Genomic DNA, 14,898 nt, shown 5'->3' on the forward strand with positions numbered 1-14,898 from the left:
AAAGCAGATTAAAAGCAGCACAAAACCAAATGATAATCACGTATTTTTTCTTAAATAAGAGTTGTGAACCTATATGATTGAAAGATTGCCCAATAAGTTGAAAAAGAGGGTTTAGTGAGAAGACAATTTTATCTATTTCATACAAGTTAAGTTTGAGGTGTCTATGGGACCTCAGATTTGAAAATGTCCAGCATAACACTAATGACATAGCACTAGAACTCAAAAGACTTGATAGTTTTACTTTAAAGTTACTGTGTAAACATAAATTGGTCTCATGGAGGCTTATGAGGTACTACTAAGAGGGAAGAGGATTCAGGACAAAGCCATTCCTATTTTCAGGCAGGGTCCAAACCCAACTCTCTAACCAAGTTTAGTGTTCTTTCTATAACAGTATGCTGCCCCAAAATATTTAATATTTATAATAAACGTACTCTGAATCATCTACCAGAAAACTAACTTGTAAGGGGAATATTCCAACATGGTCTATTTAAACAAGCTACTAAAATACCATGAAAACAGCACATGGTTAAAGTAAAAGCTGTTCTTCAGTGATCTTGATGTCATATTTGTGAAAATTACATTTCTAATGATTAGCATTCACTATAGCCAGTAGGACTCATTACCACTACTGTTACTCCTCCCATCACTTGTCATATTTTGATTAAGATAAATCTCACTTCCCCTTCTTTCTCTTCATTGTCCTTCCAGTCCCACTAATCCTCCATAAAATTCTTGCTCTAGAAACAGTAATCAAAGAAATACAACCACTCCTGGAAAGAACTCCAGGACTACAGTTACCATTTTTGGACTCTTCCTTTATCAAAACCCCATCTCCCTTAGTCAACACTCCTCAATATGTTCTTTTCCTATTTGAATGTAAGGGCAGAGCCTGTATTTTCTTGTATATGTACCCCCAAGACTTTGCAAAGTGACAATCAGGAAGAAAGAGATTAATAAATATTTTTTCAATCACTCATTCAAAATAGATTATAACAATTTCCTACAGAAATTTAAATAGTGCAAATCAACTGCCACAAAAAAATAATCTGAAAGGTCCTGGAAACTGCTTGAGTCAGTAAATTAGATTTTGCTAAATGTATAGCAGTAATTGGCAAAACCAGTTAGAATATCAGGTAATAAGAACTTTATAAAGAAAAGATAATAAAAGATTTATGAATAGTATTTTGCCTGATATAAAAGTGAAAAGCAGTGGAGGAAAAAAAAAAAGTTTAAAGAATTAAGTCCAATAAAGCAAAATCTTCCTAATGGTATTAAAGGAAGTAGACCACTGCAAGAAAAGCAAGAGATGAAAATTAGAAAATATAAAGATATTCATACCGATGAGGTCTAGATTTGGGGGGGCCTAAATGAAATTAGGGTTTGAGGTCTAGTGGCAGGTTCGGGGTGCAAGGAGTCAAATAGAGCTCCCCTGCAACCTCTTTGGATTCGCAAGGATACGGAGTTAAATGAGGTCTAGTAGCGGCAAAAAAGTTCCCTGTAAAGGAATTTACAGATCTGAAAACCTAGATTGATAAAAGAAGTTTATTATGGGGTTTGGAAGTAAGGTTAAAATCTAGTTAATAGGTGAGGATAAAGAGAGGAGGACACTGGAAACAGGGTTCCAGTGGACAGAGGCTCCTTGGCATGCCAGGCAAAAGGCTGCCATGCTTGGAACCTCTACAAAGAGAGGACTCCAGCTTGGCTCTTTTATAATGAGAGATTTATAATAAAGGGCCCATGGGTGGAGTCCCAAGTTGGCTCCTCGCTGAGTTTCAGTGAGGGTTAGAGTTTGCTTGGTAGGGGTTAGGAAACCTGAGCAGATTAGAATGGGCGCTGGAACAGCCCATGTTGGCTCAGATCCCATGGGGGGTGGGAGAGGCGGGATCTCCTATTGGAATTCAAAGGGATGCTTTTGACCAGCATTTGTGAATCAAAGATCCTAGCTTCCTGAATTGATAATGCATCATCAGCTAGGAGTGGTTGGGAATCAGAAAAGAATAAATCAATCTGAAAGGACTAGTTTCTTAAAGGGACCACAACTTGCATCAATACCAAGCTCTTTTCATCTGCAAAGAGAGTGGAATTCACTACACTTATACTCTAATATGACAGTCTCAGATGTGCTGCTTTAAAAATAGGATTTTTTTTTTTTTATTATTCTTTGTATTTACATTCTCAGCACCTAACAAAGTGCCTGGAACATAGAAGATACTTAATGTTTTTTTTGACTGACTGACATGGACATGGTCCCACAGAAAACAAATTTGAGTAAAGCAGTTAAATTAGGAAGGCAGCAGCAACAGCAACAACAAAAGGCAATGGGGAGAGTGATTCTCTAAATAACTTACAAAGAAAAATGTCAAAGGCATAAAAAACTCAAGAGGAATTTAGCCTTTGTACACAGGAAAAACTAAATACTAGATTATGTTCTCTGACATGCAGTTAAAAAGACAATCTGTAATGTTCTTTCCCTCTATATGTGTATGTACATATACATGTGTGTATACAATATATCCATTTATTTAAAAAAATTGTTTGCTGTTTAACAACTTACGGTTTTTTAAAATATCAAGCTTTTCAATAAAGATCCATTTAAAAAAAAAAAAGTATTACTTTTTAAAAACACTGGTTCTTTCTCATTTTTTAATCTTGTTGCAATTTATCAATGACATCCTCCCTTTTTTCTAGTCCACTATCAACCCTCCCAAATAAATAAAATGAAGCAAAACAAATCAACACTTGTATTTATGAATATGTCAATATTGTTTTCCTTTATAACATTGAGATTTTCACATAATTTGTTCTCCTGGTTCTATTTCAATCAGCATCAATTTATATAAATATTCCCACATTTCTCTATCTTCCTTATGGCCATCATTTTTTATGGTACAATACTACTGTCATATTCATATTCTACAATTTGCCCTGATATTATTCAATTGATGGGAACTTTCCTTTCAAGTCACCAACTATTATAAAGAATAGTTTCATAAATATTTTTGTATTATATAGACTTTTTCATGTACTGGACCTCGAGGTCAAAGGATAGATTTAGTTTAGCGACTAATATAAATCCACATATTTTTTCCAGAATGGTTACAAGTTATAGTATCTATATAGATTAAATATAAGTAATGTAATAATTCTAAATGGAAGATAAAAAGCACTAATAGTTTCATAAATATTTTTGTATCATATAGGACTTTTTCATCTAGTAAGCTTCCTTAACGTCATCAAAGAGTAGATTTAGTTTAGCGACTTACACATAACTCCACATAGTTTTTCAGAATGGTTACAAGTCACAGCTCCATCAAAAGTTCATTGGAGTGCCTGTCTTCCCACAAAGCCTTCAACAATTGTCATTTTTCTGACAATCTGAGGGGTGTGAAATAAAACTTTAAGAGTTTTATTCTGAATATCTCCTAGATCTAATTGTACAAACTTACATTCTTTGACCATTTGTTGGTAAAGTTCCTAGCCCAGTGTTGTAAAAACCCCAGTTTAAATCTATCCTTAGAACCTTCTGGTGTGACCTGAGACAAGTCACATAACCTTGGTTTACCTCGGTTTCCTCATTCCACTGCCAAGAATGACTCCTTCTAATCCTTTTATGTAACCATTTAGATCTTGCCATGATATATATTTTAAAATATTAACACTATTCCTTCTACTAGTAATGTACAAAGTTGCCAATCTCTGAATAAATAAATTTGAAAATCATATGAAGGACAATATGGAAATGTGTTTTATTTTATTGTATGTGTTTGCAACTTAAAAATTCTTTTGTTCTCAATTGGTGGAGAGGGGAAGAAAGAAGAGGAGAATTAGTTTTATTGACTGGAAAAAAATGTAATTAAAAAAAATTCCTATCTTCCCTTAAAAAAACAATTGAGGCATAGCTACCTCCTTTTCTATCCTCATAATTTTTAGTGCTCTCTCTTTAAGTTATTTTTAGTTATTTATCAATGTATATACTATGTTCTCCTCCTTTGTAAAATGTAACTCCTTGAGGTCAGGAACTATTTTCTTTTCTTTCTATACCCAGTACCAAATATAGAGCCCTTTGTGAAGTAGTACTAATAAATGTATTTTCTGACTGAATAATACAAGTCATTTATTAAATTAGAGAAAAGTTTATGTAAAATTTTAGGAATTAAGACAAATGGCACAATGTTTTCTACATTTATATTTACTTGGGAAGTTCACATCCTTTGAATTTCACTTATCCAAAAGATCCTTAACTAATAAGAACAGACAACTTGAGGTATCCTGTCTACATAGCAAATATGTTTAATTTTATTTTTTATTAATTTTTCATTCAAATTAAACAAAAACTAGTTTCTAAATCAAAGACAATTTCTGTTACTCAAAACACATGTAAAAATTGTGTTTTTAAACTAAAAATTAACTTAAGTACTTATAAATATTTCCAATTATTATGATAAAGCTTCATATAGTTTATGTTCTACATCTTAACTCTTTCTTAACATTCATTCTCTAGGTTGTATAATACAACAGAATATCATTATCAATACTTGTTAAGCATCTTTTTTTTTTTTCAATTACTAGGTGAAGATACAAAAAGATATAGATTGTAGTCACTGCAGTATATGATATTGGTATGGTATGGTATGGTATAAATAATTTAATCTAGATAATCAGTATTAGCTACTTGATTAAGTAATAAGTCTCCATAGTTTCTATAAATAGCCTTTATATTCAAATGTATTTATCTAAAACTGTGACCAGAAGTTCTTAGGAAGCTATTACCCCACTGAAAAATTAAATTGGGTTGATATATTCTCCTCTTCCATCCAAGTTAATGAATCCCTTGAAATCTATTCATTAACCCCTGGGTGGTCCTACTGTTGGTGGAGTTACGAATCTAAACATTCCAGAGAAGAATTTGGAACTATGATCAAAGGGCTCTAAAACTGTACATACTGTTTGAGTCAGCAATGCCATATCTAAGTCTGTATTCAAAGAGATTTTTTTTTAATAGTGAAAAGAATTTGTAGAAAAATATTTATAACAATATTTATAGTGACAAAGAGGTAGAAATTAAGGATATTCATCAATTGGGGAAAGGTTGAACAAGATGTGATATATAATTATAATGGAATATTTTTGTATGAAAAGAAATAACAAGCAGGATGCTTTCAGAAAAACCTAAAAAGGTTTCCATGAACTGATGCAAAGTGAAGTGAACATTGTACACAGGACAGCAAAATTGTATAATGATCAACTGTGAATGACAGCTTTTCTCAACAATGATCCAAAACAATTCCAAAAGACTCATGATAATGATGTGGTTGTCTTTCAGGAAAATCATGAGGAAAATACTAATATTATTCTATATACATCTAGAAAAAAATCCCCCCCTTTTTTTCCTTCTTTTAGAAACAAAGAAAAATGATTGTAGGTAATCTTTTGTGAAAGTGAAGGCTCAGGAAGACTATGAAATCAAATCATTAGTTGTAAAAATCTGAACCTACAGCATCAAAACATCAAAAAGCAGAAATCAATATCATTAAAACTACAAAATTACAAAATAGCCCTTAAAAGTAATCATTACCAAGTTTGGGCCCCAAGAAAGAGAAAAAATACCTCATGATCCTCTATCATTTGAAGAGAGAAAAGAGCATGGAAGGGGAATAGTATATGCAGTGAAACGATTTAGATGAGTTAGCTAGTTTATTTTTTATGTTTCTTTTAAAATTCTTTTTTGCTATACTTTTCTAAATTATTTGATTTTTCCAAATACAAATAAAGATAGTTTTTAACATTCATTTTTGTAAAATTGTATTCAAAATTTTTCTTCCTACCTTCTTTACTTCTGCCTTCCCCAAGAGAGTAAATATTCCAATATAGTAAATATATGCAACTCTTTTAAACATATTTCCATATTTGTTATGTAATGCATTCTTTTTTGCTTTAGACTGTTCAAGTAGGGATGTAGGGAGAGGATATATTAGAAAAATTAACATGATGTAAAGAAAATATCACACTAATCTAAAAAATCAATCTAAAATGTATTTTTCTTAAGATTTATAAAATTCATTTTCATAAAGTACAATTCAACTTGAAGGAAAACAAGAAGTTTGAATTCAGCTTTTAAAAAGGCTTTACCCGTATTTTACCATCTTCTTGGTTCCAAAACTGATGTGAAAAGAAAATCAACATTAGTTATAGGTAGTTGCAGACTACCCCAGATCTCTATTAGAGTTTTCTGTTTAAGGAATATTTTTTCAAGGTAACTAAAGAGCTATTAGATCTTTTATAATTCATAAAAGCTTAAAAACAAAAAACAAACAAACAAAAAAACAAGATAGCCAGTGATGTAAAGAGAATTCAAAAAGAGGCAATACAGGTCACAAGAAGGAGGAAGTGAAGAAAAACAAAAAAATAAGCATAACCGGAACCAGGTAAAGAATAGAAATGCTCGTTGCAACTATAAGAAATTTTAGTTTACTATGCAATCTAAAATATAGAAAGCTGTAATCTTAAAAATAATCAAAGCAAAGCAAGGGAGGTAGAAATGCTTAATTAAAAAGCTATTTCATTTCTTTCATTCTTTTTCAATTCGGATTTTTCCTCCGGAAGGGAGGAATCTCCAAATTCAAAAAGGATTCCAATTTCGAGTGAGAAAAAAAGAAAAGAAAAAAGCTCTTTATAAACTCTAATGCGATCGGCAAAAAAAAAAAAAAAAAAATCGTGTTTTTGTTTGTTTGTTTGTTTTTTAAAGAATCTAGGCTTTTCCCCTTCACAGCTCCGGGTTTTCTCCTGAGAGCAAAGTGGAAACAGAAATGTCTCGACCTAAACAAGTTTTCTTAAAAATCTGTCATGGGGCCCCGCCCCAAACAGCATGTAACAGCAGACCCCAAGGGTGCAGGGCTGAACCCCTCGCTTTCCCCCTTTCCTACCTTGGTGGGACTTGATAATTTTTCATGCATGGGAAACAGGTACTCAAGAAATCGAACAATTTACAGCGGCCGATTCCGGCCATCTCCGCCCGGACAGGGAGGAGGTGATAGCGGCCTCCGGGCCTAAGATTTAAAGGGTCGCAGCCAGTCGGGGTGAAAAAAGAGCAAGGCCTGCAAATCAATATCAGGGATGAACAAAAAAGGTAAAGCCCGGGAATCAAGCCCGAACATCAATATGGGGCGGGGTGAACAAAGGCAAGACCCGGGAATCCGAACGGGGACCGGATGGGGGGAGGGGGAAAAGGGAAGGGACAAAAGGCATGAAGGTCCGGGAATCAAAATGGGGATGGGGATGGGAGTAAGATGGGAAAGGAGGAGGGGGAAGGATGGATGAGGAAAGACTATTCTGGGATCACAGATCACCAGCGAGAGAGGACAAGGAAAGACCCGAGCCCGCAAAAAGCAGAGAAGCTTCCCTCGCCACTAGCGCCAACTCTGAGGATCTGCCCGCACACCAATAATTATAGGCCTTCCAAAACTCCGCCCACACTCATGCGCCAACGTTTGCCTCGGGTATCCTGGGCTACGGACGTCTGAGCGGCCGTCTTTCGTAGCTCCACCCACTTCTTTCCTCCCGCCTCCGCCCCACCTCCCTGCCCCAGCTCCTAAAGAGGACAATAGGGAAGAGAACGCGGCTTAGGGGGAGGGGAATGTTCTACCCCTCAACAGGAGAATCTCAGTTGCTAGCGCTTCTGTTGTGTAAACAAACCCCAGCTAGGCCTAACAGATTTTATTAATTCATTCTTTTTTGCTGTCTTAGACTATTGCTTCCCAGATTACCTTTCTTTTTTGTTTTAATATTTTTATTTTCCCCAGCTACATATGGAATGATTATTTTTTACCTTTGTTTTTAAAACTTTGAATTCCAGATTCTATTCCTCCCAATTGAGAAAGCATGTGAAAACATGCAAAACATGTCATGTTAACAAAAGAAAATATAGATCTCCTTCCATCCTACCCCCCCCCCCCCCCAGAAAAAAAAACTCGGAAGAAAAAAAGTTTAAAAGAAAGTATGTTTCAGTCTAAATTCAGACACAATCAGTTATTTTTTCTGAGTATGGATAGCATTTTTCATTACAAGTCCTTCAGAGTAGTATGCATGGATCACTATTGCTGAGAAGAGCAAAGTCATTCACAGCTGATTATTGCACAACATTGTTACTTTGTAGGCAGTACATTTATTTCAGTTTGAGTTCATGGAGAATTTTCCAGGTTTTTCTGAGAGCATCCTATTCATCAGTTTTTATAGAACCATAATATTCCATCATAATCACATATCACAATAGATCCTTTTGTTTTGTTTTTTTAAATCTCTTTTGAGATTAATATCTAATAGTGGTATTGTTAGGTTAAAAGATATGCATGTTTTTATATCCCTTTAAGCATAGTCCATATCTTTTAATCATTTATCAATTAGGGAATGGCTCTTATTTTTTTACAAATTTGACAAATTCTGTCTAAGAAATGAGGCCTATATCATTAAAACTTGCTTCAAAAATCTTTTCATAATTACTACGGCTAATTCTCTTTTCCTGTTTATTCTATTCTCTCATCCTTCTTATTCTATCCCTTCTCAAAAGTTTTTTGCTTCTGACTATTGCCTCCCTCAATATGCTTCCTCTTCTATCACCTTCCTCCCTTTCTGTTATTCCATTCCCCTCCTACTTTGCTGGAGAGTAAGATAGATTTCTATATCCATATTGAGTGTGTATGTTATTTCCTTTATGAACCAATTCTAATGAGAGTAAGGTTCACTTACTCTTCCTCCCCTCTCTTTCCATCCACTGTAAAAGCTTTTTCTTGCCTCTTTTGTGGCAAATAATTTACATCATTCCACCTCTTCTTTCCCTTTCTCCTAGTACATTCCTCTCTCACCCCTTAATTTTAGTTTTTTAGATATTATCTCTTCTTATTCAACTCACATCTGTGCTATCTATTTATACTAACTGCCATAATAAGGAGAAAGTTCTTAGGAGTTGCAGGGGTCCTCACATGTAGGAATGTAAACAAATTAACCTTATTAAATCCCTTATGGTTTCCCTTCCTTGATTACCTTCTTAACTTCTCCTGAATTCTGTATTTGAAAATCAAATTTTCTCTTCAGCTTTGGTCTTTTAATCGTGTAGGCTTGAAAGTCCACTTTTCATTGATATCCATCTTTTCCCCTGAAGGATTGTACTTAGCTTTGCTGGGTAGGTGATTCTTGGTAGTAATATTATCTTCATTGCTCCCTAGAATATCATATTTCAAGCTCTCTGATTCTTTAATATAGAAACTGCTAACTTGTATTATCCTGACAGGAGCTCCCCTATACTTGAATTTTTTCTATTAAAGTCAATGCTCTGTTTCTTCTACTCTTTTACTATTCTATTCTATTTCTTTCATTGACTAGAAAGTTGGAAGGAAAACATCCTTCACTACAATTCCATGTCAAAGGATATTTGTTTGACACAGATTTCAGGCACCATACTCAGAACTAATGATAAGTCATCTATTAACAAAGTTGAAAAGGGAACAGAATCTATATTTAGAAAAATATTTATAGCTACTCTTTTATAATAATAAAGAACTAGAAACTGAAGGTGCAGCCATCATTTGAAGAATGGCTGAACAGGAAATGATATTTGAATGGAATGGAATCCAATTGTGTTTTAAGAAATTATGAAATGGATGTTTTCAGAGCAATGGGAAGACTTGAGTGAAATGAGCAGAATCAACAAACCATATATACCATTAACACTGTAAAAATAAACAATTTTGAAAGACAAGAATTTTGTTCAGCAAAATAATCAGGTATGATTCTAGAGGACTGATAAGGAAAAATATTTTGTTTGGATAGGCATATTTATCATAAGACTGTTTTAACGTGTAAGTGATGGAGTAGGTAGGATGAAGAGAAAATAACAATTTTAAATTGAAAGATTAATTTTTTAAAAATAGCATAAATACTCTTTAGTCACAGAATTTAAAAGCTAGTAGGATCTTAATTACAATACTACACCAAATTCAAAGATTCTTTCAAATTTTGGCATTCTGTTTTATTGATTTTTCAAAATACATCTATTAACTTTTTAAAATAGATTTATAAGTAAATAAATTTTATTTCATTTAGTATTTTAAGGGAGTTGGGAATATCAACAATTCATTAAAATTTTTTTAATTTTTATTTTGTCTCCTTTTCTATATACTGATAATGTTAATTTTTTCCCTTATCTGTTCTTTTTCTTCTTCTCTCCCCACTAAAACTGAAGCAGTAATTCATTTAGTTAGCTTAAAACACTACTTTGGGATGGAAGTTTTAGTCCTTTAATATTGATTCATGCAACCCAGAATGTGAATTAATCAGAAATTTCAGTTTCTTTGCCAGATTAATAAAGTCAATAAGTTAGCATACCTATAGGGACCATTTTGTTCAAAATGCTGACCTCTTCCTAAATTCAATTTCAAAGTCCGTAGAAAGGACTAAATAAATGAGCTAATACAATATTGAATATCAGGACTATTTACTTTGTTTCCATGAACACCTTTATAATTACAGACTCCTGAGAGAATTCACTGAAAACAACTTCTGCGAATTAATGCCATTAGGAAAAGTGCAGTAGAAAAAGCCTTTCATCAACTTCTCTTTCTTAATCTCTGATATAAGCAGAGTCAATGATTTCTTAGCAGTAGACTTCAGCAAATATTTCCTGCTGAAATGTTTTCGTGTTCTGTTCACTTTTAAAAACTATATTTTACACTTATCCCTTCATATAACCAAAAGTAAGATATGTATTAATAATAATAAAAAGCGAACATGCTATTTTGACCGTATTGCAAGAGAAGGAAAGATACTCGAGGTCTGTTTACTAAACCAGCTTTCTCCACCCTGTCCCAGTCCCACAAACTCTGAAAAGCTTCTTGGAAAGATGTCCTGTTTCTGGGATAGATCCTGTCCCATTGTTATCCACTTTTCCCAAGAGGGGCTGGGCCTTCAACAGATGGGTTCTTCCCTCTTTCTTGCATACTACTGCAGCTCTGCTGCTTCACTCTGAGGCCCTGGGACAATGTAAATAGAGAAGAAACTGGAGCAAAAGCAGAAGCAGCCGCAGCTGCAGCAGCACAGAAAAGGCTGCACACAACATCGCGCAGTTTTTGCTGCTGGGTCTTCTCACAATGAAGATACTTGGAGGGCGCTGTGTTGCCTTCATTCGGAGTCTCTTAAGATCCAGATCTCAGAAGCAGAAAATGTGAGTAATCAATTGTGTCGATACATAGTCGTGCTCCGTCTCGTGTCTCTCATTCCTCCACCCCCCATCCTGACAATTTTGCCAAATTCTGTTTTTTGTTCGTTTTTCCCAGGGTCTTTTCACCTAGCACTGCCTGTTACTCCTTTCCTCCTAGTAGAAGTCTAGTAGAACCAGAACTAAATAGATAGGGGGCAACTCCATTCATTTAAAAGGATGTGTAATTGGGGGAAGGGGGTTGGATAAGATAATTATTTGCAAAGTTGTGATTTACTACCACTTGCTTTCTTTTGGAACAAGTCCAAGGAATATTAATTAATAATTATTAACAATAATTTTTAATAATAATGGAGTACAGAATTTTTGTCTTGTCACATCTCCCTTATCTTCACTTAAATTCCAATTTAGAAATGAAATTCCTAATCAGAGCAAGAGGATGTGCATTCAGATTCTGAAATCCAGGAAACCCAAACTTCATTCTCCACTCCTCCCTACTACTCACCTCACTCCCACCAGTATCCATTCCCAAACATCCTTCCCTTTCCCCTCTCTTTTAACTTACATGTAGGCTGCTTTTCTATGGTAACCTCGAGATCAAAAAGTAATATTAAAAATTATTACCTAGGTCACTTGGTACCACACATCGAACATTAGGTATATTTAAAAAGTTAATTTGCTTCCTTGACATATTTACAGGAACTTCCCATACATTCATATCTTGAATTAAGGATCCTGTTGTATTTTATGGAATACATAATATGCACTTTTGGAAGAATAGAGTATTTCCACACTTGGAAGATTATTTTGGTTTTAAAATCATATTATTACTATCTAAAGGTTGCCTGAGGTGAATTATCTTAAAGCTGATTATCTATTTGATATTTTTTTAATTAAGTAAGATTATGACTAGCAAAATTGTACCTCAGAGTTTTTCTCTGGTACAGCAGGAGATATAAATCTTGGATTCTAAAGTAGCTTTTGGTAAGGAAAAGGAAAAGAGTTCAAATTTAATCATTCCAAATTAGGAATTTACAAAGAAGTCAATTATGAATTGGAACAAAACAACATTGATTTTACATAAATCAAAATTGTCATATGTCTTTTAAAAAATCAAAACACTGAAAACTGATGAAATTTCTAAGAACCAAAATGGGAAAATTTCAACACAAAATGACCAGCTTATAAGATTCCTTGTCTTAGCTTTTAAAAATCTAGATGGAAATTTTTGTTAAGTAAAATGAGATTCGGGGAATTTTCCTGAGAAATTTTTTTTACTTTACAGAGGAAAAAAGAGCAAAGGTCCCTTGCCTTTCCCAAATACTACCTAGATTCATGTTATTATGGAATTTTGCCAAGCCTCTTTTCCATTTTTTTTTTCTCAAAGATCCATCTTCTTTTAATATCCCAAACTGCAAATCTGAATTACATACAGTTCATTTTTCTTATAAAAATAAAAGCTAACTTCAACAGGCTATTTGCTTTCTTTCTTTCTTTTTTTTTTTTAAGGTTCCTTTTAGATTTTTATTTAGAAGTTATATCCATGGGTAATTTTATAACATTAACAATTGCCAAACCTTTTGTTCCAATTTTTCCTCTCCTTCCCCCCACACTCTCCCCCAGATGGCATTTTGACCAATACATGTTAAATATGTTAAAGTATAAATTAAATATAAAATAAGTATACATGACCAAACAGTTATTTTCAAGCCTCTTTTTCAGAAGAGTAATTAATCCTGAATATTAGAAAAATGTTTATAGTTATAGAGTGAACATCCTTCTCTTTAAGTAGTTTCTTTCCTTACTAATTCTCATGCTGGGTTCTAACTCAATCAAGCAGATATGTTCTGATCTTTCCTGATAATTTACTTGAAATGTATAATATATCATTAATCAGTTAGCTCTAAGTGCCTACTCCAGTTTATTAAGTAAACTTTAAAAACTTTTTTTTTTTTTTTTAGGCAGTTCTGGAGGTCAGTTGATGGAAGCCTGGTTCTAGAATCAGCAGGAACTGAGTTCAAATTCAATCTCCACTATTTACTAGCTGTGTGACCATGGGCAAATTACTTGATCTGTTCTTGATCTTTTTCAATTTTTTCTCAACTGTAAAATAGGGATAAAAATAACATTTACTTCACAGTGTTGTGAAGATCAAATGAAATATACAGTAGGCACTTTCCTTCTGTCCCCTATAAACTGTCTCTATTCTCTAAAATCCTGATATCTTAGGTTTAGAAAAATGTCAGTGTTATCAGTTATGTAATTTATTAACAGCATAAACAAACAACAGAAAAATTTAATATTTCAACAATGCAGCACTCTTAAGATCATATCTAGATTTACCTCGAACCCATCAATTGTAACTGAGAATTCTTCCTGAATTTTTTATGTATAGTTCTATTCTTTAGTTCTTTCTAGACTGATTAAGGGCAATCAAGAATTCTTTTCAGCACATCTTCACCAAAATTCAGGTCTCTCAGCAAACCTCTTTTTTAACTTTTTCTCACATATGGCAGTTATAACTCCTTTAGTTTCCAAGTTTGATAGTCTCTCTCCAGTCATGATAGCAACAGTATCCAAAATTACAATTAAAATTCCTCTCTTTCATGATTTTATATTCTCCATAAAATGTTTCTGTTCTTTGGCAATTATAATAACACACATGTACCCACACTTCTGAATGGATACAGACCATTCTGGAACATTCTACACTTTTCCAATTTCATTTTATCTTTATTTTCTGTTTCTCTTTAAAGGTTAATGTTAATTAAGTAGTTAGGGCTGAGTTAAGGTTAAGGTTACTAATTGAAATTCCTGCTATTCATTTGAATACCAATTCTACTCTCCTTTATTTTATGATATATATCTGTGATTTCAGACTAATTGTTGCCATATAAATGATTTGCCCTGCTAATTACATCTAATATCCTCTAGCTGCAATTAAGGTTAAAAGTTCGGTTTACTTCAATACTTTTATTTTTTGTGGATTTTAATATTTTGAATATGCTTTCATTAAATATTTTAATTGCATTTTAAAAAGGTTTTAAAACATTCAACTTTTAGAAATTGAATTCCAAATTATCTCAGCTTCCTTCTCCTCTTTCACCCATTGAGAATGCAAGCAAGATGATATTGATTATATATATAAAGTCACAAAACTTATTTCCATATAAGCCATGTTACAAAAACCCTCAGAAAAATTAAGTGAAAAAAGTGTGAAAGTGAAAAAGTTCAATCCTTACTCAAGAATTTATCTCTTTCTCTGAAAATGGATAGCATTTTCAATCATGAGTCAATTTGAAATTTTCTTGGATAATTATCTTACTCAGAGTAAGCTAAGTCTTTCACATTTGATTGTCTTTAAAATATTGTGGGTACTATTGTTGTCTTGCTTCTACTAACTTCATTTGCATCAGTTCATATAGGACTGCCTAAGTTTTTTTGAAACCATGCTACTTATCTTTCTTATGGTACAAAATTCCATCACAATCATATACTACAACTTGTTCAACCATTTCTCAGTTGATGAACATCCCTTCAATTTCAAATTCTTTGACACCTCACACACATACTATTAATATTTTTATTCAAAAAGGTCCTTTTTTCCCTTTTCTTAAAACCTTTTTGGACATAGGCCTACTAATGGGTGCAGTTCCAAATTGTTCTCCAGATTGATTGGATCAGTTCATAAC

At 33.3% G+C, this 14,898-nt stretch overlaps 1 protein-coding gene across 2 annotated transcripts in view; it reads right to left on the bottom strand.

The window, feature by feature from the left end:
* Positions 1-7,940, bottom strand: part of ARL13B (ADP ribosylation factor like GTPase 13B) — a 92,656-nt gene extending 84,716 nt beyond the window's left edge. For both annotated transcript variants that reach the window (XM_051967649.1, XM_051967650.1), the window contains exon 1: positions 6,924-7,940. In XM_051967649.1, the coding sequence (XP_051823609.1) occupies positions 6,924-7,006 (83 nt within the window). In that variant the 5' untranslated portion in view covers positions 7,007-7,940. The remainder of the gene's footprint in view (positions 1-6,923) is intronic.
* Between the last annotated feature and the right edge of the window lie 6,958 nt (positions 7,941-14,898).

The sequence above is a fragment of the Antechinus flavipes genome, chromosome 6 (assembly GCF_016432865.1).
Source record: "Antechinus flavipes isolate AdamAnt ecotype Samford, QLD, Australia chromosome 6, AdamAnt_v2, whole genome shotgun sequence".
Lineage (NCBI taxonomy): Eukaryota > Metazoa > Chordata > Mammalia > Dasyuromorphia > Dasyuridae > Antechinus > Antechinus flavipes.